Genomic DNA, 24,337 nt, shown 5'->3' on the forward strand with positions numbered 1-24,337 from the left:
GTTGCCAGAAAGAAGAGGGAGTCAAGCTATTTATTTATTAAATTTATTGATTGATTGATTAAATTTATATGCCGCCCCTCTCCGGAGACTCAGGGCGGAGAGGGGCACCTAAGGGCAGGACAAGAAGTAATGGATGGAAACTCATCAAGGAGAGAAGCAACCTAGAACTAAGGAGAAATTTCTTGACAGTTAGAACAATTAATCAGTGGAACAACTTGCCTTCAGAAATTGTGGGTGCTCCATCACTGGAATTTTCCAAGAGATTGAACAGCTATTTGTCTGAAATGGTATGGGGTCTCCTGCTTGAACAGGGGGCTGGACTAGAAAACAGCCAAGGTCCCTTCCAACTCTGTTATTCTGTAATAGACAAAATCCCAGCCCAGCCCTCTCACCTGTCCCTGTCTTGAGGAATGAACTCATCGCTCTTCCAAGAGCATCTCTTTGATCCAATCCAACTCCAGTATCCTTGGTTTTCCTTTCTGTTTTCCTCAAGCTTATCACATATGATCCTAACCTCTAGTTTTGCCACACAGATTGTGTCAGGCATGCCTCCTTTCAAAACTCAAGAAAGAAAAACCCCGACTCCATTTTCATAGAGAAAGGTACTTTTACTAAGTATGAACTGAATGCAACCAAAGAAAAGCAAGGTCTGAAGCAAAAGGCGCAAAAATTACATATAGAAAGCACCCCCAAAGCCTTCCCCCAACTGTCCAGCATAAATCATCCAATCCACAATTCCCCAGGGGTCATGTGGGTGCAATGTCTGGTGGTGCCATCCTCCTGCTATGCCATGGCAGTTGAACTTGACTTGTTATCAGCTTCAAAGAAACGCTGAAGCAAAGTTTCTCTCTTCTCCTCCACCAGCTCACTTCCCCCCTCCCAAGAATTCCAATAGCTCCCCCCTCCCCCCGTTTCATGGCAGCCGAGCAAGCAATGAAAAAGCGGAGGTTGACATTCGGCACTCCTGCAGAAGAGACATTATTTCTACAAGAAAACCAAAATGACAGAAAACAGATAATTACAGAATTAAAAGCATGACAATAAGAAATAGATTAAGGTTTATCAGGATATTTGGAGTGAAACAATTGCAGTTGTTTTGGAGCTCGAGCATCCCGCTTATTTACCCATTCAGCTTTAGATAATGGAAAATGTTTCCAGGCCATCAAATACTGCACCTTACCACGATGCTTTCTAGAGTCCAATATTTCCTTGACCTCAAAATGCTGTTCCCTCTCAATTAGTATTGGGGCAGGGGAGGTTCTTGGTCTGGACGTAAAGTGGACGAACGCTCCGGTTTTAGCAAACTGACATGAAACACCAGATGAATCCTCTGCAAGTTTTTGGGTAATCCCAATTGCACCATGACTGGGTTAATGATGCGGACTATCAGAAAAGGACCCACATACTTGGGTCCAAGTTTTTTCAACATTTGGGTAGTTTGCAAGTACTTGGTGGAAAGGAAAACCATATCACCAACTTTATAATTCCAACCCTGAATCCTTTTCTTATCGGCTTGGGTTTTATGAGCTCGATGGGCTTCATCCAGAGCCTTACGTGTTACTGACCAAGTGTCACATAACTGTTCAATCCACTCAACCAAGGAGGGTATCTGTGAGTTCTCCTGAGGCAATCCAGAATGGGTATGAAATCTTGGCCGGAGGCCACCTTAAAAGGAGTAAACCCGGTACTGGAGTTACTGGTATGGAGTTATTATAGGCCACCTCTGCAAACGGCAGCAAATCTGCCCAGTTATCTTGTTGATAATTTATGTAACATCTCAGGTATTGTTCTAACACAGAATTGGTTCCCTCACAAGTCCCATTGGTCTGAGGGTGGTGGGCGGAGCTTAACCCTTGGGCAGAGCCTAACAACCCTAGGAACTCTTTCCAAAGTGGGAGGTGAACTGAACTCCTCTGTCTGAGATTATCCGCTCTGGAGCCCCATGTAGTTGGTATACATGTTGGACAAACAATTTTGCAAGTGTTTTAGCGGAAGAGATCTTGGGACATGGGATAAAATGCACTTGTTTAGAGAACAAATCAGTAACCACCCAAATAACTGTATTCCCCCCACTTTCGGGTAACTCAACAATAAAATCCATGGAAATTTCCTTCCATGGGGCTCCCGGTCTGGCAACCTGGATGGCTTCCCAGGAGGTCTCTTTGCAGAAGCACATACCGGACAACTTGCTACGTATGCTTCTATGTCCTTCTTTAGTGTGGGCCACCAGAACTGTCATTTAATTAAATGTAATGTCTTCATGAACCCAAAATGGCTGGCAACTTTGGCATCATGGGCGTGTTGTAATACTGTCACTCTTAGACTGGCGGGAACATACAGCTTAGCTCCCATCCAGGCGAGTCCTTCTCGAAGCATACACTCATTTGAATGGGCCAAAAACCACTCTTCGGTTTTTAGAGCGTCCCTTAGCTGCTTGCTCAAGTCGCCCGACAAAGTTGGATTTGCTTTCGCCTGGGCTCTAGTAACTACTGGTGCTGCCAGCTGTTTTGAGGGGATAATTGGACGAATCATTTCCTCTCTAACAATATTGTATTGCGGCAGTCTCGAAAGGGCATCTGCCATGAAGTTCTTCCCTCCAGGAAGGTAGCGCATGGAAAAATTGAATCGTTTGAAATGCTGAGCCCAGCGGACTTGTTTTGGGGACAGCTTTCCTGGCATTTTCAAAGCTTCTAAGTTCTTGTGGTCAGTCCAACCTCTAACGGTTGCTTAGCCCCTTCAAGGAAATGTCTCCACATTAACAGTGCCCAACGAACAGCAAAAGCCTCTTTCTCCCATATGGCCCATCTCCTCTCAGTCTCCAATAATTTCCAAGAGGTATAGGCACAGGGTTGCAGCTTTCCTTCTGTGTTTGCTTGAAGTAACACCACCCTGACGGCTACATTGCTGGCGTCAGCCTGTACAATAAAAGGGGCTTCCATGTCAGGATGTTTTTTTTTTTTTTTTTTTTAATTTGATTTATATGCCGCCCTTCTCCGGAGACTCAGGGCGGCTTACAATGCTTTAAGCAATAGCCTTCATTCTTTTGTATATTTTATACAAAGTCAGCTTATTGCCCCCACAAACTGGGTCCTCATTTCACCTACCTTAGAAAGGATGGAAGGCTGAGTCAACCTTGAGCCTTGGAGAGATTCGAACCAGCAGAAATTGCAGGCAGCTGTGTTAATAACAGGGTGCACTAAACCCTTGTACTATCAAGGCTCTTTAAAGACCGGCTGTTTAAAGACCGGTTCGGCAGGAAACAGTCATTTTAGTTTCTCAAACGCTGCCTGACAGTCCATAGTCCACTTGAGAGGCCGGGAGGGCTTTGGCCTCTCTTCTCCTTTCATTTTCAAAAGATTAGTAATAGGTAATGCAATTTTTGCCAACGAGGGGATGAATGGCCAATAGAAGTTAGCAAACCCCAGGAAACTCTGTAGTTGTTTGCGGGTGTGTGTGGGGGCCCTTTCCAACATGGCCCGGACGCTTTCTGGATCCATTTCTATCCCCTCATGTGAGATGCAGTACCCCAGATAGTCAATTTTAGTTTGGTGGAATTCGCATTTTGATAGTTTGGCATATAGTTCAGCCGCTCTAAGTTTTTTCAGGACAGCCCTCACCAATTTTACGTGGTCGTCCATGGTCTTGGTGTAGATAAGAATGTCATCCAGGTAGACCAGCACCTCCTTGTACAGGTGTTCATGCAGCACTTCGTTAATTAGCTGCATGAACACAGCAGGGGCTCCTTGCAGTCCGAAAGGGAGCACCCGAAACTGGAAACATCCCAGCGGCCAGTTGAAAGCGGTTTTCCATTCATCCCCTTCTCTGATTCGAACTCTATAATATGCCTCCCATAAGTCCAGCTTTGTAAAAATCTTTCCTTTGCCTAGGTGGGCTAATGTGTCCTTCATGAGAGGCAGGGGGTAGACATTTTTCATGTAAATCACGTTTAAATTTCTATAATTGACCACTAGATGAAAGGACCCATCCTCCTTTTCCCGGAACAGTACTGGTGCTGCCATCCGCGGCCTAGCCGGTTGGATAAACCCGCGTTTTAAGTTTTTATCAATAAAGTCCCGTAGTTTCCCCAGCTCCCAGGGGGTCATGGGATAGATTTTTGGTTTAGGGAGTTTTATCCCAGGGAGAATTTCAATGGTACAGTCCATTGGTCGGGGGGGGGGGGGCAGCACATCTGACGCCTTCTCGCTGAACACCTCCTGGAGGTCCCAGTACTCTTTTGGGATCTTCTCCTCCCCCACAATGTGGTCTGTCACCATCGCCGCCCCCTCGTTCTCCACTTCACTCACGCAATGGGGTTCCTCCCCTTTCATCCCTGGTTGTTTGGAACAGATGTGCAATACTCCCATCTTCCAGTTTATGTGCGGGTTCCATTTATGGAGCCAAGGAAGTCCAAGTAGGAGGGGCCATTCCATGCCTGGGGCCACAATAAAACTCAGGGTTCTAGGTGATCCCCCATCCTCATCTTGATTGGCTTGATTATAAAATGGGCTGGGCCCCCTCCAGTCACCGATCCGTCTAGCTGACAGAATGTGATGGGCCTTTTCATTGTTTTTAGTCTTAGGCCCATCTGTTCTACAACATGACACACTTGGTGCATCCCGAATCTAGGAGGGCTGGCATCTGGCCGTGGGCCCAGGTGGATGGTACTTTTAGTTCTACTGGGAAGGCCATGGGGCCCCCTTTCTGACTTACCAGGAAGTCGTCGTCGGAGTCGGTTTCGGTTTTGCTGTCGTCGGCCATGGTCGGAGTTCCCAACTCACCCTATTTCAGGGGAGCGAACTCAACAACTTCTCCCTTTAGGGCGGTTTTGTGGGCTCTCACAGGTGTTTTCTCAGCTTTCTTTCCTCCGGTAGAGGTCGCCTTGGGTGCTGGCTTGGAGAAACACTCAGCGGCTCGGTGCCCTTCCTTCCCAAATTTGAAACACACGGAGGATTTTGGTTTGGACCCTGCCGTCCCCATTGCGGCCTTTGGCACCCCCTTGCGGAATGAGGAGGATGGCTGATCCCAGGTGCGCCCACCACAGAGACTACCCCAGGACAAGTCGATCTCCATGTCCACTGCCAACATGTACCAGCTCTGCAGGTCGTTGGGAGCCTCTCAGGAATGACAATCCTTGTAAACATCCTCATTTAGCCCATCTTTATAGTTCTCCAGTAGGGCCACCTCTAACCACCCTCTCATGTAGGGTGCCAGCTCGTGGAACTCCTGGGTGTACTCCACCACTGATCTCTGCCCCTGGTGGATGGCCTTCATTCTAATTCTGGCCCTTCGCTCGGCTAAGGCGTCCTCAAAATGTGTTCTGAGGGCTGCCGTGAATTGATCATAATTCTTCAGCAAGGGGGAATTTTCATTGTGGAGTCCCACCATCCACTCAGCTGCTATCCCATCCAGGGCCTTGCTTAATGTCAGGCATGCCTCCTTTCAAAACTCAAGAAAGAAAAACCCCGACTCCATTTTCATAGAGAAAGGTACTTTTACTGAGTATGAACTGAATGCAACCAAAGAAAAGCAAGGTCTGAAGCAAAAGGCGCAAAAATTACATATAGAAAACATCCCCAAAGCCTTCCCCCAACTGTCCAGCATAAATCACCCAATCCACAATTCCCCAGGGGTCATGTGGGTGCAATGTCTGGTGGTGCCATCCTCCTGCTATGCCACGGCAGTTGACCTTGACTTGTTGTCAGCTTCAAAGAAACACTGAAGCAAAGTTTCTCTCTTCTCTTCCACTAGCTCACTTCCCCCCTCCCAAGAATTCCAATAGCTTCCCCCCTCCCCCCGTTTCATGGCAGCCGAGCAAGCAATGAAAAAGCAGAGACTGACAGATTGGCTGTAAGCCTCTAGAGAATGAGGCATTGGGGTTGATCTGAACCTACCTGGGTTTTGGAGTCTGGTCGAAGCCAAGGGAGGACTCCATTGCGTCTCAGCTCGGCCATTTTGGCATTCAGCTTGTGAGCAAGGATAATGGTTAGAGGCATGCATTCTTCCGTTTCATCAGTTGCGTAGCCAAACATCAGGCCCTACATGGAAGGAAGATGGGAGTATTCTTTAGTACTTTGCTAGTTTATTAAAGGAAAAGAAAAAAAGAAAATAAATTGCAAAGGAACCTCAACCTATGGTTCATAAGATACTTTTTTGGTCTTCTATAGCAGTGGTCCCCAACCCCCGGTCCGCGGACCGGTGCCGGGCCGTGGAGTACCTGGCACCGGGCCGCGCAGCGGCCGGGGGACATGAACGCTGCAGCGCAAAGGCTCCTGGGCCGTGCGCAAAAGCTCCTGGGCCGTGCGCAAAAGCTCCTGGGCCGTGCACAAAGGCTCCAGGGAAGAGAGCCCCGCGCAGGTACGCACGTGTGGCCCAAAGCCTCCACCCCTGCGCGCGCTCAGCGGGCCACGGTAAAATTATCAAAGGCTGATTGGTCCGCGGCGATAAAAAGGTTGGGGACCACTGTTCTATAGTATCATAGATCTTTCCCGTTCATTAACCCCTTGCAGTTCCTGGCTATTCTTTCTTTCTTTCTTTCTTTCTTTCTTTCTTTCTTTCTTTCTTTCTTTCTTTCTTTCTTTCTTTCTTCTTTCTTTCTTTCTTTCTTTCTTTCTCTTTTGAAAAATATTTTTTTTATTTTTTTTTAAACATAAACATAAAATATATCTTTTAAGAACGAAGTCTTGATCCGGTCATAGATAGGTACAATCGCTTACATTCCTTTAACAAGCTCTATTCCCAATTTCCCCGTTACATCTTTTAAAATTAAAAATCAAAACAAATGTTTTTAACCCAAATTCTAACATCTTAATCTAAACCAGTCTATTATATCACCAAAATCTTAATTTCCAAATAAACTCTACTCGTTTTTTCTATCCAATTATAAATCAAAATTCTATCTAGCTTAATTCCCTCCTTTGCATCTTTTAATATTAAAATCAAAAACACAATTTTTAAAAAATATTCTAACATTTTGATCTAAATGTTTACCTTACTATTTTATCACCACAAATCTTAGTTCCCAAATATGTACAACTCTATTTTTATTTCAACTTATGAATCAAAATTTTATCTATATTCCTTAATCTCTAGACCCATTTAATCAAATCTTTAAATCTTAAACTTTAACAATTACACTTAATTTTCTTAAATTTGTCATCTAATACACATTTCAATTTACACAGATTCATCTCATACTCGTTTTGCTTCATTTTAGTTGTCTTCCAACATATTCTTTTTCACCCTGTATTATTTTAGGTATTTTCCAACATATTCTCCTCTATATCTCCAACTATTTGTTTGGCTGGCTTCCAGCATATTTTATTTTAGCTGATATCCAGCATAATCTCCTCCGTATATCCACCTATTTTTTGGCTGATTTCCAGCATAGTTTATTTTGGCTGATTTCCAGCATATTCTCCTCCATACCTCCAACTATTGTTTGGCTGATTTCCAGCATATTTTGTTTTGGCTGATTTCCAGCATATTCTCCTCCATACCTCCAACTATTATTTGGCTGATTTCCAGCATGTTTTGTTTTGTCTGATTTCCAGCATATTCTCCTCCACCTCTCCAACTCTTGTTTGGCTGATATCCAGCATATCTTATTTTAACTGTTTTCTTTTCAATATATTTAATCTATTATTTAACTATTTCCTAACTATTTCCAACATCCAATATGTTGGGTGACTCCCAACATATTTCTTAATATTAATCATTTCCAGCATACAATAAGTTCAACCACAATTGTATATCTTGTTTTATCATCCAATAATACATTAATCAATCAAATTTAATCATATTTATCATTCTCAACTTTGTTTACAATTTAAAATTAAAACATATTATATCAGGCATATTCTCTTCTTATTCTCTCATAATCTAATAAATTTTCTTAGGGTTAACTCATATTAGTATATACTCTTCTATTTTTATAAAGATCTCATTTATAACCACCTTTACATCAATTTTCTATTTTAATTACTTTCTTTTATTCTCCATCTTTATTATTCTATAAGCACCTCCTGTTAATATTTAAAAATCATTTAAACATTTGAACATTTATTTATTTCTCCAAAGACTCAAGGCGGCTTACAATGCATTTAAAAACCATATATAAAAATATATAAATTAAAACATTAAAAACAATTAAAACCCATTCACATCATTCATGGCCGGATCTCACCAGATCACAACAGCGAGATCAACGGCCCCAGGCCTGCTGGAAAAGCCAGGTCTTCACTGCTTTTTGGAAGGCCAATAGGGTGGGGATGGTCCAGATCTCAAGAGGTAACTGGTTCCAGAAAGCTGGGGCAGCCACAGAGAAGGCCCTCCCCTGCGGGCCCACCAGCCGGCACTGTTTAGCTGACGGGACCCGGAGGAGACCAACTCTGTGGGATCTTACCGGTCACTGGGAGCTATGCGGTAGAAGGTGGACTCGGAGATAACCTGGCCCTGAGCCATATAGGGCTTTAAAGGTAATAACCAATACCTTGAATTGTGACCGGAGACCAATAGGGAGCCAGTGCAGCTTGCGGAGAATTGGTGTAATGTGAGTGTACCTAGGTGCACCCACGACAGCTCGCGCGGCTGCATTCTGGACCAACTGTAGTCTCCGAACACTTTTCAAGGGTAGCCCCATGTAGAGCGCGTTGCAATAATCTAACCGTGAGGTGACAAGGGCATGAGTGACTGTGAGGAGAGCCTCCTGATCCAAGTAGGGTTGCAATTTAAACATTACATTTTAATTTTATCTATTTTATTTCTTCATTTCCCTATCTGTCCATAAGCATTCCACTTCAAAATCCGTGTTTCCATATTTGAAACTCTATACGTCATTTCAATTCTTTTGTAACATCTGTTCCATATAAAATCCATCAGCTTTCCTTCTTTTGTTCCTGCGCCACATCTTTTGTTCCTGTGCCAGTTAGTTTCGATTTTAATAGTTCCATTATATTTCTTCTTTCTTTATCAAATCACCCATAGACAGAATAGGAATCTCCAAAATCCAAAAGTCCATAGTTATTTTCAAAATAATCCAAAACAAGTAGCAAGTCAGAATATTTCTTTTTCAAGCAGAAGGCGAGTCTCTACAATCCACACTTTCACTTAGTCACAGCAATCTCCATTTTGTATCCATTATGTAACCATCCGTTTGTCTCTCTTCTTTTAACTTTTAAAGGTGCTAAATCCATAGTTATCGCTTTTTGCTTTTTGCTTTTTCCAAGGATCAAATCAATTCCATTTTAAAGAAAAACCCAATTTTCTAGTATATTAATAATCAATTCTACCAAGTCAGCCTGTACCAAGGCAGATTCCTTAATGGGTCTTTGTCTCCTTTTATTACTTTGCCAGATCTTCATGCCCCACAAATCTACAGCTGCTATTTAAAGCTGGGGGTCTTATTGGTAAAAGTCCATACTCAAGTGTTGTTTCCAGCCAGGGTTGGTGTCACTCACCCGGCTTCGAAGTACCTCATTGTTTCTTGTTTCCTCCTGGTTCTTTTCCCGGTTTGTTGCGGCTTTGTCCCTGCCGCTGCCGACACAGAGGGTTCCCTCTGGCCTCTGAGGAACTTGCCTGTTCCTCTTGGCCGTCCAAGCCACCCCTCTTCTTCCCCCATCCCTGCAAGACGGGTTCAGTCCAAAGACCCATCAGAGGCGGTTCATCAGTCGGGGTTTTCGCAGGGCTCGTCAGAGCCTGCTATTTCCCCGACTGCATCGCCACGATGCCAAACCGGAAGTCCCTTCTTCCCTCCCTTCCTTCCTTCCTTCCTTCCTTCCTTCCTTCCTTCCTTCCTTCCTTCCTTCCTTCCTTCCTTCCCCAAAATGGTAGTTTGCATTTAAGGAAAAGAAATCTTCTAAGCAACTTTTGATACAGTCACTTTCTCTCAAGATGGTTTGAAATCTTCAGAGCCTTGGATGGATGATCCATGACATAGAAGCACTTTCCTGTGATCTCACTGATCATGGGGTATGTCTAGTGAAAAAGAAGGACTAGAGGTGACATGATAGCAGCCTTCCAATATTTGAGGGGCTGCCACAAAGAAGAGGGGATCAACCTATTTTCCAAAGCACCAGAAGACAAGACAAGAAGCAATGGATGGAAACTAATCAAGGAGAGAAGCAGCCTTGGAAAAGTTAAGCAGGGTCAGATCTACTTGGAAATCCCAGGCTGTAGGTTGAACTGGGAAGTAAAAAGTAAACATGCCCAAGGAAAAGGCAAGAGTAGTTCTATCCTACCCCAAGTAAAGTATGCAGGCCTTTCTACTTATTTATTAAATTTATTTATAAAGTCAGCACAAGTCAAATGTATATCAAAGAATGCTTTATCTCTACAGTAAGACACCTTTGGTTGACAGATGAGAAGTATTACAAGAAGGGCTTGAGGAAAAAAAGCAAATTATAGGCTAAAATCCCACTACTCAGAGTAAATTAATGGCAAATGTTAATATGTAAGCCATCAATTCCTGCATGCCTGACCCTTTCCTCTGATTTGCCAACTGGGGGGAGAAGGAAGAGGTGACAGTTTGACCCCTGGAATAATTGCTTTTTACATTCCTGAGTTCTATCTCTGAAGCTGTACTATGAATTTCAACCCCAAGATGCTTGTTTGTGTTCCGAATCCACAACCAAGAAAAGATCTACTTTATACCTTCAGGTGATGGCACAGGTCTTACCTGATCTCCAGCGCCAACGTCTTCTTCATTCCTGTGTAGATGAACCCCCTGGGCGATATCAGGCGACTGTTGCTCCAAAGCCACAAGAACGTTACAGGTCTTGTAGTCAAAGCCTACAGAGTAGAATTCCATTACTCGTACAGAAACAACTTCAACAGATTATGCAATGTAGAGTTTTAAGGAGGATCCCAACACTACCCAGGAAGTCAACACAAACAGCTTTGATAGACTACCCCATTTCCCCAAAAATAAGACCTATCCAAAAAATAAGACCTACCATGCTTTTAAGTGTGTGCCTAATATAAGCCCTACTCCAAAATAAGGCTTACTTAAGAGCCTGTGCAGCTGGCCACTCACCCATTCCGTCTGGTTGCTCATGGTGCCATGGCCATGAGGTGAGGTGGGGGTACTGGTGGAGCTGCCCCATGCGCCCCACACTAGCTTACCTCAGGGTCCCCGCAGCCATCCACACCCTGATACCTGCCTTGCTGCGGCAGCACCAGCAGCCATGTGAAGCAGGAGCCCACATGGCCACTAGCACACTTCTGCTTGCTCACAGCCCCCATGGAGCAGGAGGCTGAGCGGGACACTGGAGCCGCCACCGCGAGGTGAGGCAGGTGTCGGGGTGTGGGTGGCCTGGTTGCAGGATCCTTAGGTAAGCTGATGCAGGGTGCATGGGGCAGCTCCATCCCCTGCCTCCGCAGCACTGATGTGCCAAGCAGCCTCCTGTCCCGCTGTGAGCAAGCAGAAGAAGTGGGCATATACAGGAGGTACATGGGGAACCCCCCCCATAGCCTCCAAAAATAAGCCCTAGTGCCTATTTTGGGGCCCAAAAGAAAATAAGACCTGGTCTTATTTTTGGGAAAACACGGGTAGTTGTTAGAAATCCTGAGGCCAGTTGGTCAAGCCAAGCAGGCTAGAAAATGTCAAATCAAGAACGGTGACGCAAGGATGCTGATGAAATGATTTGTGTGTGAGGGGTGATCCAACCTTGAGATAACCTTCGACTGGCCCATAAATAGCTTTCATCTCCCTGTGGAAAGAGCTGGAGACCTCTTGCTAGTAAAACCCAAGCATTGCTCAACCAAGTTGCACCAGTCTTTTTGGTATCCTAGCTAAGCAAACCAAGATAAGAGTCAGATTTCCTTTTCTTCATCAAGATGGGCTTCTATAGTCAAGCTCTTTTAGTGTTCCACCAACCTTTAGCTGAATCATCATAGCCTATGTTCATAATTGTGTCTCGCACAATCTGCTGATAATCCACAACAGCCCTGGAGGTGATCTCGCCACAGAGGAGGACCATTCCTGTTTTACAGACTGTCTCTAAAGGTGAAAGAAAACAAGTTGGATACACCAGAAGAGTGTCTTAAATACTCAGTAATAAACTACAAGACTGAATCTGTGGAGGTTCTCCATCATCCAGGTCATGGTTATCCCAAAGGTGCTTTTCAAAAGGCAACTGGACCTTTTTGGTTTTTCCTCTGAAAACATTTCAGAACTGAACTGAGAAAGCTTCTTGGATGAAAAGTGAAAGCTTTGGTACAAAGCTGTGGATGTCTTGAATGCAAAGGTGAGAACCACCACCTGTTTATCAATGAAATTATGCTGTCATGTGTTCTAAGACTCCTTTGTGTAACTCAAATAAGCATTATATTCATTCCAATACATCATCATCCTAATCTCACTCCACACATTTTGTTATAACCCTATCAAATTGTTTGCTCTGCTGATACAATAACTCACTTTTTACAATCCCTTAATTCGGGGTAGAGTCAATGTGACTGAACAGAGCTGAGCATTTAGTGGCCAGATACCCTTCCTGACACCTACATGGAGTTCACAGATTTTTTTTTTCTTTGCACCCTAGGAGAAATATCTGTCGCTACTTAGGATTGAACTCTCAACCTTCCAAGTGTCCACCACCAGGTCACCATGCTGCTATGCTCTGAGGCTATGCTATGCTCCACCCCACTTGTCCCACCCACTTTTCTTTTGTGTCTGCCTCCAATACTAAAATTAGGTTGTGTTACAGTGAGAGGGTGTGTAGGCCAACCTCAAAGATTCTCCAACTGGATGAAATCTGGGAAATGATTTGGACATAGCAACTCCACACTTGGCACTTCTGCTAAGGGTACCCCCAACCTATGGTACTACCTTCAGATGTTCTGATGGCCATTAAATGTGGAATGTTTGTCTTGATAAGGAGGAGAAGCCACCTCTTACCACAAGCAACTTTGGCATCTGGATCTTGCTTCAAGTGGGCATCAAGGACGGCATCGCTGATCTGATCACATATTTTGTCTGAAAGAGAACAGGGTTGGATATTTGAAATGAAAATATCTACCACAGAAAATTGGGACTCTTTTTGCCCCATTAACCTGCACAAAGAGTAATCCATTCATTCATTCTGCATCACTTAGCTGCTGTTTTTTTAAAAAAAATAGTCAATAGGGAAATCAGTATCTGAACTTAATTCTGCCAGTCAGAAAGCAATGGTGGAATCTAACGTCAACGTATTCCAGTCACACCTGGTATTAGGATCAAAGAAAAAACATCTCTGCATCAAAACAAGCTCTTGGCATAGTTTTCAAATATACCACTTTTGAATCTGCTGCTCTCCAAAAGATGGTTCAGATGAGTGATTTGTCCTTCTTCTGATGCAGAAACGAAGTAGAAACAAAGTTTATTTGATGCCATTCCAACGGATTAAAACTTGACTGTTGCTAAGGGTGTTTGATTTTGTGTACTGGTGGTGACTCCTGCCATCTCTCTTGTTAACAAGTGACCCACAGTATTCAGGCATTGATCTAAGCCAACAGATGGAGGTAATGGGGTTTGGCCAAGGCTTGGAGCATAGCTTGCATATGCTGCTTTCTATGTGGCTACTAAACCTAGGTATCTTTTTACTTGATGATGACATTTTGATGAGGAAAAAGAAAAGAGAGGGGAGTGAGGGGAGGGGAGGGGACGAGAGGAGATGAGAGTGAGTGAGGGAGGGAGAGAGGGAGGAAGGAATCTGAGATCACGTCTTCCAGTTCAATTGGACTCAAATTCCATAATCCCTAGACAACAAAGCTGATGACAAAAGGAAAGGAAAGGAAAGGAAAGGAAAGGGAAGGGAAGGGAAGGGAAGGGAAGGGAAGGGAAGGGAAGGGAAGGGAAGGGAAGGGAAGGGAAGGAAAGGAAAGGAAAGGAAAGGAAAGGAAAGGAAAGGAAAGGAAAGGAAAGGAAAGGAAAGGAAAGGAAAGGAAAGGAAAGGAAAGGAAAGGAAAGGAAGGTCAGTGTCTCCCCTCCTCCTTCCATCTCATATTATTATCTACAATGGCTTTTGTTTCATAACACTCATTTCTAGTGATATTGGGCTTCATTTTTTTCTAGTATTGAATGGTTGGTTTTCTTTGGTCAAAGCAATGTAAATCATCCTTCTCCAATACTGTATTTTGAAAAAAAGTTAACCTTCTTCCTTGTGTCTATGGAGATTCTCTATCATCCAGGTCATGGTTGTCCCCCAAAAGTGCTTTTTCAAGAGGCAATTGGACTTTCTGGTTTTTCCTTGAAGACGTTTTGCTTCTCATCTAAGAAGCTTCTTCAGCTCTGATTGGATGGTGGGGAATGGAAGGATTTATACTCCTTGCAGACAGCTGGACATTTGCATTCTTCTTCCTTGTGTGGAATCCATTCCTTACATCTGGACATCATAACAAGGAAGATCATTCAACTGGCCATTCTAACTATGGTCTAAATGTCTAATTTGTCTAGGCTCCAATAATCTTTTGTCCTGAGTTATTCTCCAAATCTCTTTTGTTCAGTATTACCAGTTTATTCTCTCAGTGGCTTCCTGCTTATTGTAGATTTTTTTTAATGAGAAATATCGTGGAAAGAAAATCAGAAAGAACAGTTTATCCATTTCATTTCATATGTATGCCAATACATTGGTGCCAACAAAGCACATTCATTTGTCCCTACAGGGGAGACCAAATGAAATTCCAGCAATCAGATTACACAAGGGGGAACTATTGACATTTCTGTTGAAATTCACATGTGAAATCTTGGTGGAAGAGGTTGTGTTTAACCTGACTTTATGCCAGCAAACTTTAGAATGTCCTTATTCGATTGTCCCCAAACGAAGAAGAATGATGTTAAAGACTCACTGAGGGAAAACAATTTGCCCTAATTGATGTGTTTGTCAAGCTCATTGTGTGCTCTTCTCTGACGTTAAACCCTCAAATATGTGGGTCAACCTATAACCAAAAGCAAAAAAAAAGGATAAATGAAGGTTGACACTGCGCCTCTTAGAATTCACTTGCAATAAATATAAACCTGAACAAAGAGAGCTTAACTTTGCCAATCTAGGTTAAATGAGGTAAACTGGATCACATCTGATCAGTACTCAGCTATAGGCTCATGGGAAGCTGAGCAAACCATGATAGAAACCAAATTTCTATCTTGGCCAAAAAGACCACATGGATATATCCGTGAACTTAGGAGTTGAGCTTGGCTCAAAGGAGATGTCATGTTTTACACAAATGAAGAGATTCTGGTCATTATATGAACTATTAACCTCATTTTTTCTAATGACTGAAACTTGGATGCATTTTGAAGAGCATGGAACCGAACCTAATCAAGAGGCCTTCCTATGCAATCCTATGCATGTCTACTCAGGAGTGAGCCCAGTGTGTATGAATTTATTTCCCTGCAACACAACTAGAGGTGGACCCATTAGACAAAGTATGATTGAGATCTCAGTTCCTAGCAGGTCTAGCAAGGCCAACAGATGATGGAACTTCAAAAGATGATGTTGGTGTTACAACATGTTCTATGTCCCATAGAACATTTCTTAAGTCCCAGCTGACTTAAGAAATGGCAGAAAATGCTGTTCCACCATATTCAAGCAAAATTCAACTGCCTTGTTGGAAGGGAGGTGGGTGCACAACCTTATCCCTTATCTTGGGTAACACTGAAAGAGAACTCACACTGTACTCTTGCCCAACGTGATAGCCTCCAAGTGTTCAGCCTACTATCTGTATACTAAAGGTTCATGATTATACATTATTTATACATTGATCATTATGTCAGTGTTGAAATATTTCATTTCTTTAAAATCCCTTTCAAACTGCTTTTAGCTGCTCAGTCTTCTAGTGAAAGCAGCAGATCCATCAAAGTTTCTCCCAAAACTTATTTTGGGAATATGAAGCCACTCCCCAAAAGGTCTTGACTCTTACACTTCCCGGTGTCTTTTAAATCTTTTTAAACTCAATGAAACTAACCAATGAGAATGCCAAAAAGGAGAAAAAATTGCTAACAATTGTCATAATTGCAAAATATCCTTCTTCGCACTGTACCTGTCTGGCTGGTCTGAGCTGTGTTTATTCCTGCTTTGCCAGTTTTAGACATTAAAGGATGATGGACTTGGACAAGCCCATGAACAGCCTTTTGAAATATAGCAAGAATCAGTGGTTCACATTTCCCTTAAAATAGTTTTTTTGATACCTCTATCAGATTGCAATTAAGCCTTTTAAATGCTTTCTCAATAGAACTTCAAACAGCTTTTGGATTGGGAAACTAGACAGTTCAAAGTAAGAAGCATGCACCTACTTTCTTTCTCTTTCTTTCTTTCTTTCTTTCTTTCTTTCTTTCTTTCTGCCTCCCTTCCTCCCTTCCTTCCTTTCCTTCTCTTTATTCCTCCCTCCTTCTTTGTTTTTGATTCCTGGAGACAGCCTGGACAAATGCCTGCAGTTTTGTTGGTAAGGTTTTTTTCAGAAATGATTTGCCATTACCTCCTTCTTAGGGCTGAGAAACCCTAAGCCACCCAGCTGGTGTTGTGCTTTAAGTGGGACTACAACTCACACACCCCATTGTCTAGCCTAATGCTTTCACCACTACACCAAAGTGCCTCTCTCGTTATACTCTATATTCTCTCATATTCTCTCAGTTTGGGTTGTATCTGCTTGGTTTTTGCCTTGGGTCTCAAAAAATAAAACCCCCACCAACCCAACATTGCCTATCATATAAGAACCTCAGGGAATCTATTCTGAGTTTTAAAATGATATTTTGTGAACTGTGCCACCCGTTTCCATCAAGTCCGATGTGGTGGCCAGTTTTGGTCTGACTATTCCATAAAATAGTTCATCCCAATTAAGGAAGTGAAAAAACAACAACTGGTTGAATCTTTTCCTATAGTAGTTGCAAAACAATGCTGGTGTTTGCCTTGCCAGCTTCAAGTCCTTCCAGAATTATGGATTGGGAAAAGCCACTCAAAATGTAGAATTTACTCTACTCCTCTTTCATTATAAATGAGCATTCTACCTCTTGGTGAACAGAATTGATAAAAAAAATTATGCATAGCTCCTAGAATTGAGCATCTGACTTGGTCCATCATTAAAATCTGTCTGTTCAAGGCACCTCTAGCAAGATTGACTTGAAAGAAGTCCCACCGTTATAGCATTCATGAGCTTTCCTCATTATTATTATTAGTGTTTAAATGTCCTTCTTTAAATCGGATTGTATTATGCACTACAATCTCTGTCACTGTTTTATGCTTCTTGTTTAAAGAGGTTTGCGCCTCACTTTCGTTCAAAAGTGGACTTTGTCTTCAAAGGGCCCGAGAAGCCGTTTTGAAATCTAGAAATAAATAACTTTACATTAATCATGTGATGAGTTGTACGAATGAGAGGCCATTGTGGGTCAAACATACCCTGAAATGGATAGCATGGATCCTGGAAGAAAACTAACCTGACGACACAAGGCATCAAAGCAGGACAATGGAGGATGAGAATGAAAAGGACAATTTTATCCAGTTCATTAGAGTCTAATGATTAGACAGATGTTAACATCTGAAATTTTAAATCAAGAGCAAGAAATATCCATATCCATGGACATTTCCATACATATTTGTTTAATGAAAGGGGTAGAAACGAGAAGCAGCCAAGCTGCAAAGAAAATTGGCCTTTAGAGTCAGCAAGAACAACCATGGATAAGACTCAGAAGATATAAATTGTGGTTCTCTAACCTCCTGGTACTGTTTCAAAGGGTCCCATTTGTGTGGGAAAAAACAAAAAGTTAAATTTGGAGAGCAGAAAACATCCCAGGGAGTTTCAGTTAGTAACGTCATCGATTTCCTTTCGGATAAACGGTTATGATCGTTGAAAAATCTGGGTCCAAAACAGAAAGAGAATTTCAATTTCAAATCTTTATTGTCAGTGCACAACATATGTACAATGAGATTGGTTGAGCTCCCTCAATGCAGAAGCCTCTCCTCCATGATAATTCATGTCATTATCTCAGCTGCTTCTGACACAGCATGAACATACAGGCAGTCCCCAACTTACAACAGCTCATTTAATGACCATTCCAAGTTATAATGGCACTGAAAAAATGGTCTTATCAGCATTTTCCCACACTTACAACTGTTGCAGCCTCCCCCTGGTCATGTGATCAAAATTCAGACACTCGACAACTGACTTGTATTTGTGATGGTTGCAGTGCATGCACATGCAGTGCATGTGATCCCCACTTTGGTGACCTTCCGACAAGCAAAGTTGATGGGGAAGCGGGATTCCCTTAAAGACCCCGTTATTAACTCAACAACCACAGTGATTCGCGTAAGCATTTGGGTGAGCAAGCTTGTAAAAATTGGGTGAAGCTCACTTAAGAGCTTCCTGCTTAACAACAAACTCTACTTAGCAATTGGACAACCATTTGTCGGACATGGTATAGGGTTTCCTGTCTAAGCAGGGGGTTGGACTAGAAGACCTCCAAGATCCCTTCCAGCTATTCTATTCTATTCTATTCTATTCTATTCTATTCTATTCTATTCTATTCTATTCTATTCTATTCTATTCATATTCCATATTCTATTCTTACTTCTATTCTATTCTTACTTCTTTTCGTGCGATTACGCACTCCGGTCCCCAAGGCTTTACTCATTCCCCAGGAAGCACAGACTCTCAGGGTCTGGGCCTTCGGCTGATGTTGTGCAATGCCAGATCCGTGGTAAATAAGGCCCCCCTCATTTACGACCTTATTCAGGAGGGGGGAGCGGATCTGGCGGGTATTACAGAGACCTGGTTGGGCCCAGAAGGGGGGTTGTCCCTGACTGAAATATGCCCACCGGGTTTCCAGGCGTTTCATCAGCCGAGGGTCCAGGGTAGGGGCGGGGGGGGGGTGGCGGTTATTATTAAAGAAGGTCTATGTCTGAGGGAGACCACTGTACCTCAGATAGCCGGATGTGAGTCCCTCCTTGTGAAGTGGGGTCGTGGGGTGCAGATGGGCCTGCTGATTACGTACTTGGCTCCCTGCTGCGTGGCAGCGGCCCTGTCCAAGCTGCCTGACGTGATAGCCGGGATGGCGGTTGATACCCCCAGGCTTATGGTTATGGGGGATTTCAACCTGCCATCTGTCGGTGAAACGTCTATGGCAGCTCGGGAGTTCTTGGCTTCCATGACGGCCTTGGACCTGACCCAAGTAGTTCAAGGCCCTACTCACATGGGGGGACACACTCTGGACTTGATTTTTGTCTCTGGTCAGTGGCAGAGTGATCTGGAAAGAGGGGATTTAGTCATCGAACCCTTGTCATGGTCTGATCACTCCCTCCTTCGCATGGACTTTCGAACCGCTACACCTCGCCGCAGAGAGACGGAACCGACCAGGTGGTTCCATCCCAGGCGCCTGATGGACCCGGATAGGTTCCTGATGGAGCTTGGGCCATTCCCTGAGACTCTGGCTCATGGCACTACTGAAGAGCTGGTGGCCGCCTGGGATAGGGCGGCCGCCGGAGCTTTGGATCGTGTTGTGCCTTTGCGGCCTCTGACCCGGTGCCGATCTCAATTGGCTCCCTGGTTCTCTGAGGGGCTGAGAGAGATGAAGTGTCGGAAAAGATGCCTGGAGAGTGATTGGAGGGCCAGTCGCTCCGAATCTGACCGAACACTGGTGAGGTCTCATATTAAGATCTACCTAGTGGCGATAAAAGCGGCAAAATTTAACTATTTTTCCGCTCTTATCGGGTCTGCAGAGAACCTCCCAGCAGCCCTGTTTAGGGTGACCCGCTCCCTCCTTCACCTGGGAGCGAGGGAAGACCCCTTGCAGGGTGGCACTGAGGATTTTGTGCAATTCCTGCATGACAAAGTCACTCAGATTCCGGAAGGTCTGGACTCTGATTGGATAGATCTGGATGGAGTGATGGACGGGAATCTTCAGAATGTTATCTGGGAGGGGTTTGACCCTGTGACTCCCGAGGACGTGGACAGGATTCTGGGGAGGCTTAGCGCTGCCACGTTTGTTGGATCCATGTCCCTCCTGGTTGGTGCTGGCCTCCCGGGAGGTTACACGAGGCTGACTCCAGGGGATTATTAACGCTTCTTTGAGTGAGGGTTACTTCCCCCCCTCTTTGAAAGAGGCGGTGGTGAGGCCTCTCCTCAAGAAGCCTTCCCTGGACCTGGCTACATTAGCGAATTATCGCCCAGTCTCCAACCTTCACTTCGTGGCGAAGGTTGTTGAGAGTGTGGTAGCGCGACAACTGCCCCAGTACCTGGATGAAGCCGATTATCTAGACCCGTTCCAGTCGGGCTTCAGGCCAGGGCACAGCACGGAAATGGCATTGGTCACATTGGTTGATGATCTCTGGAGGGCTCGGGACAGGGGTTGTTCCTCTGTCCTGGTCCTATTAGATCTCTCAGCGGCTTTTAATACCATCGACCATGGTATCATGCTGCGACGATTGGAGGGGTTAGGAGTGGGGGGAACCATGTTGCAGTGGTTCTCCTCCTTCCTCTCCAACCATACGCGGTTTGTGTTGGCAGGGGGGCAGAGGTCGACCTCGAGGCGCCTTGTGTGTGGGGTGCCGCAAGGGTCTGTCCTCTCGCCTCTTCTGTTCAACATTTATGTGAAGCCGCTGGGCGAGATCATCCGTGGTTTTGGAGTGAGATTCCATCAGTATGCTGACGACACTCAGCTGTACATCTCCACTCCGAACCACCCCAATGATGCCCTTGATGTGATGTCCTGGTGCTTGGAGGCCGTGCAGATCTGGATGGGGAGAAACAGGCTCAAACTCAACCCTCCAAGACTGAGTGGCTGTGGCTTCTGGCGTCCCAGTATAGTCAGCTGGCGCCATCGCTGACTATTGGGGGTGAGATCTTGGCCCCCACAGAGAGGGCTCGCAACTTGGGTGTTCTCCTGGATGCACGGCTGTCTTTGGAAGAGCACATGACAGCCGTGGCCAGGAGAGCTTTCTATCGGGTTCAACTGATGCACCAGTTGCATCCCTTTCTGGACCGGGATGTCCTGTGCACAGTCACTCATGCCCTCATCTCATCCCGTCTGGACTACTGCAACGCTCTCTACATGGGGCTCCCCTTGAAGAGCACTTGGAGGCTCCAGCTGGTCCAGAATGCGGCCACGCGGGTGATTAAGGGAGTCACGTGGCACTCCCATGTGACCCCCCTCCTGCATGAGTTGCACTGGCTCCTGTTGGTCTTCCGAGTGCAATTCAAGGTGTTGGTCACCACCTTTAAAGCGCTCCATGGCTTAGGACCGGGATACATACGAGACCGCCTTCTGCCATCAACAACCTCCCACCGGCCAATACGCTCCCATAGAGAGGGGCTCCTCAGGGTGCCATCAGCCAAACAATGCTGACTGGCAACACCCAGGGGGAGAGCCTTCTCTGTGTGGGCACCAGCCCTTTGGAATGAGCTGCCCCTAGAGCTTCGTCTTAGCCCCGACCTGCGTACTTTTCACCGTGCCCTAAAGACCTTCCTGTTTCAGCAAGCCGGACTGACCTAATATGAATTTTAAATGGGTGTATGTGTGTTTTAATTGAGGGCCAAATTGTATATATTTGTTTTAATTGGTTTTAAATTTTATAAATTCATGTGTTTTAATGTGGCTGTACACCGCCCTGAATCCCCTGGGAGAAGGGCGGTATAGAAATCCAATAAACTCTAAACTCTAAATTTACAGGACACCCTGTCAAGGACCACAGAATGATAATCTCCGCCCCAAAACTGTTAGACGATGCTAATTTAAAAAAAAGAAGAGCGGGTATTCACGTACTTGAAAGGAAATCCCTAAATTATGTTGGGAGCTCGCAATCCTGAACATGTATCTAAGTATAAGAGCTCTGATATAGTCTGCCCTTCTGCAGAAGAACGTTGAGCTATTTCCATCCGCTGTAAGCATGTACTTGTCTCCGCCATGCCCAGCAGAGAAAATAAACCTGGATTGCAGTATTAGAACATGGAGTTTGGCAAACTGCCTTCTGCGGCCTGCTCAAGGAATCTTGTCATAGTACTACTAGTAGTAAGCAAACCATCAGGTTGGTTTTGACAATTCAGGAGAAAAAAATGAGGCGAGCCACCGATCCCTTTGTTTCCTGTCTCGAACCAATGGGTGATTAAAAGGACAGGCGGAATTGGGAGTAATATGTAGTGTGGCTGCTTTGGGCATGGCTGTTTCATGACAGAGGTTCCATGTGGACAAAATCCATGGGGCCAAGTTCAGGAGAAGATGTGTGCCTTTCTCTTTCCTTTTCTTCCTGACTTTCTTTTAACAATGTGGAAATGTTCAAGGGATCCTTCACTAAAAATATGAGGAGCCAAAAGAAAAACCCCTTCAGATATATGGTGAGGAAGGAGGAAGCACAGGTTGTTCTCTTCCATGACCCCCACCCAAACATTTGAGAAAAATAGATTTCTTTCATGTTTTTGCCCCCTCCTCTTAATTGGGCTCTAGGATATACCATAAACAGAGCCAACCCTTATTAAGGTATTGACTTGGGCACAATGTTCTACATATCTTCGGAGAATAAGTGCCATTGAAATCAACCAAAAGGAATGCACAGGATTGGAGACTGACTACAATTCTCTATGCTGAACTTAGACCCACTGTTTTCTACAAGGCTTGTTCTCTCAGATAAACCTGCCCTCTAAGGTAGGAGGTGTAACTGTTCTTGGCTCTTGTCCACCTTCTCCAGGTCTGGTGCTCGGAAGGCGCCCTACTACCAAGGGTTCAAGGCCCGTCCGCCAAAAACTAAGGGCAAGAAATAAATCCTATGACTGACAGGAGAGGATCATAAACGTGGAATAACAGGGTTGGAAGAGACCCTGAAGGTCTTCCAGTCCGACCCCCTGCTCAAGCAGAAAACCCTGCAACATTTCAGGCAAACGGTTGTCCTCTCTCTTCTGGAAAAAAAAAAGAACTCCAGGGTTGTTTAAAACCTTATTTAAAAAGCTCCAGAGAAGGAGTTTTACTTGCGGGAACGAGAAGCCGCAGGATCTCTGACTTCCTCGGATCTACCTGGAACGACTTCCAACGGGGCCCTTGTCCAAGCCTTACCTGGATGTCCTTCTCCGACTGATTCCGACGTGAACATGAACGCCCCTTGTTCTTCGTTCAGCGTATGGTCCTGCAGGCAATCTAAAGTCCCGTTCATGATGGATTCGGACGAATTTCTTTGGGGCAGGAGGGGGGGGGAGAGGCGGCTGGTTCTCGGAGAAAAGAAACTCTCGGGGAGGTGGGCGATTTCCCGCTCTCAAGGCAGAGCAGGCGAGCGGCGCGGTCTCTTGGCTAGAGGCGCAGAGTCTTCCAGGTTCCAGCTGGCTGCGTAAAAGCGCGTCGCAACCACCTTCGCCTGCTTTCTCCCTCTCGGGAGCTGTCACGCCGCCTGGCCTCTATATATGGAAAAGCGAAAGTGCCTCGCTCATCATGTGAGGAGCACGGAAGAGCCCATTCCCTGGCAGGATGAGGGGGAAGCAGGCCACGCGTGGGGGAGAAGAGGAAAAAAAAGCAAGCGGCAGCCGAGCGTTCCCCTGGCACCAAAATTTCGCCCAGCCTTGCGCTCCTGTCTCTGCCCCCGGGAGGGATTTTTTTTTTTGTTAAAGGAGCAAGGATGCGGCCAAGCTCCGAACAGCCCCCCCCTCCCCTCCTTGGAGGAGGGCGAAAAGTGAGGAAGGAATCCTGCTCTCTCTCGCCACCCTCAGGTCCGCGAGTTTGTGTTGTGTTTGTATAAGGATCCGGATTAAATGGAGCTAATGGCTTGGTTCTTTTTCGTTTAAGGCGCCCGGCTGATGCAACTGGGGAAAACTGAGCTGCAAAATCACGGACGGCCCAAGTGGGGCAGCGCAAAGTTCAAGGATCTGGGTGTGTAGGTTTTAGGGACGCAAGATGGGATGGCCCTGAAGTTAGGGAGTCGTGTGTTTCTTTCTCACTTTGACAGAGTTTAGAATATGAAGGTCTCTGGTTTTAATTCCAAGGAGCAGATGCAGTAGAAGAGCACGATTCGAATGTTGTCTGGATTAGTTTTCCTCCAAACGTCCCTCTCACGAATTTGCCCTTTTTGGCAAACCCAAAGGGAGGAAAACCCAAGCTACAAACGAATGCATTCATAAATCTTAGGAAATTAGGAAATACAGGGCAAAGAGAATTCAGATAAGCCAAATGGTTTTATTAACGATTTATACAACTCCACTCCCTTTTAGCACTGATGACGTTACCTAGTTGGGCCACGAAATGTCTGCAAGGAAACAGCCAAGTTCAGGGAGCACCAAGGACCCCACAGTCCTCCTCCTCCTCTTCCTTCATCACTGGAGGTTTTTAAGAAGACACTGGACAGTCACTTGTCTGAAATGGTATAGAATGTCCTGCTTGAGCAGGGGGCTGGACTAGAAG

At 44.9% G+C, this 24,337-nt stretch overlaps 1 protein-coding gene across 4 annotated transcripts in view; it reads right to left on the bottom strand.

Annotated features, from left to right (window-relative positions):
- MAT1A (methionine adenosyltransferase 1A) overlaps positions 1–23,440 on the bottom strand; it is a 43,911-nt gene extending 20,471 nt beyond the window's left edge. Inside the window, exons 1-6 of one of the 4 annotated variants that reach the window (XM_070945912.1) lie at positions 23,006–23,094; positions 17,682–17,823; positions 12,896–12,973; positions 11,873–11,995; positions 10,673–10,785; positions 5,892–6,035 (exon numbers count right to left, since the gene is read on the bottom strand). In XM_070945912.1, the coding sequence (XP_070802013.1) occupies positions 5,892–6,035; positions 10,673–10,785; positions 11,873–11,995; positions 12,896–12,973; positions 17,682–17,709 (486 nt within the window). In that variant the 5' untranslated portion in view covers positions 17,710–17,823; positions 23,006–23,094. Of the gene's footprint in view, positions 1–5,891; positions 6,036–10,672; positions 10,786–11,872; positions 11,996–12,895; positions 12,974–17,681; positions 17,824–23,005 lie in introns of all 4 variants that reach the window. The other 3 variants (XM_070945911.1, XM_070945910.1, XM_070945909.1) reach the window with 3 other exon arrangements.
- Between the last annotated feature and the right edge of the window lie 897 nt (positions 23,441–24,337).

Source organism: Pituophis catenifer, unplaced genomic scaffold (assembly GCF_029215685.1).
Source record: "Pituophis catenifer annectens isolate HBS135680 unplaced genomic scaffold, rPitCat1.0.hap2 SCAF_6, whole genome shotgun sequence".
In the NCBI taxonomy this organism is placed as follows: domain Eukaryota; kingdom Metazoa; phylum Chordata; class Lepidosauria; order Squamata; family Colubridae; genus Pituophis; species Pituophis catenifer.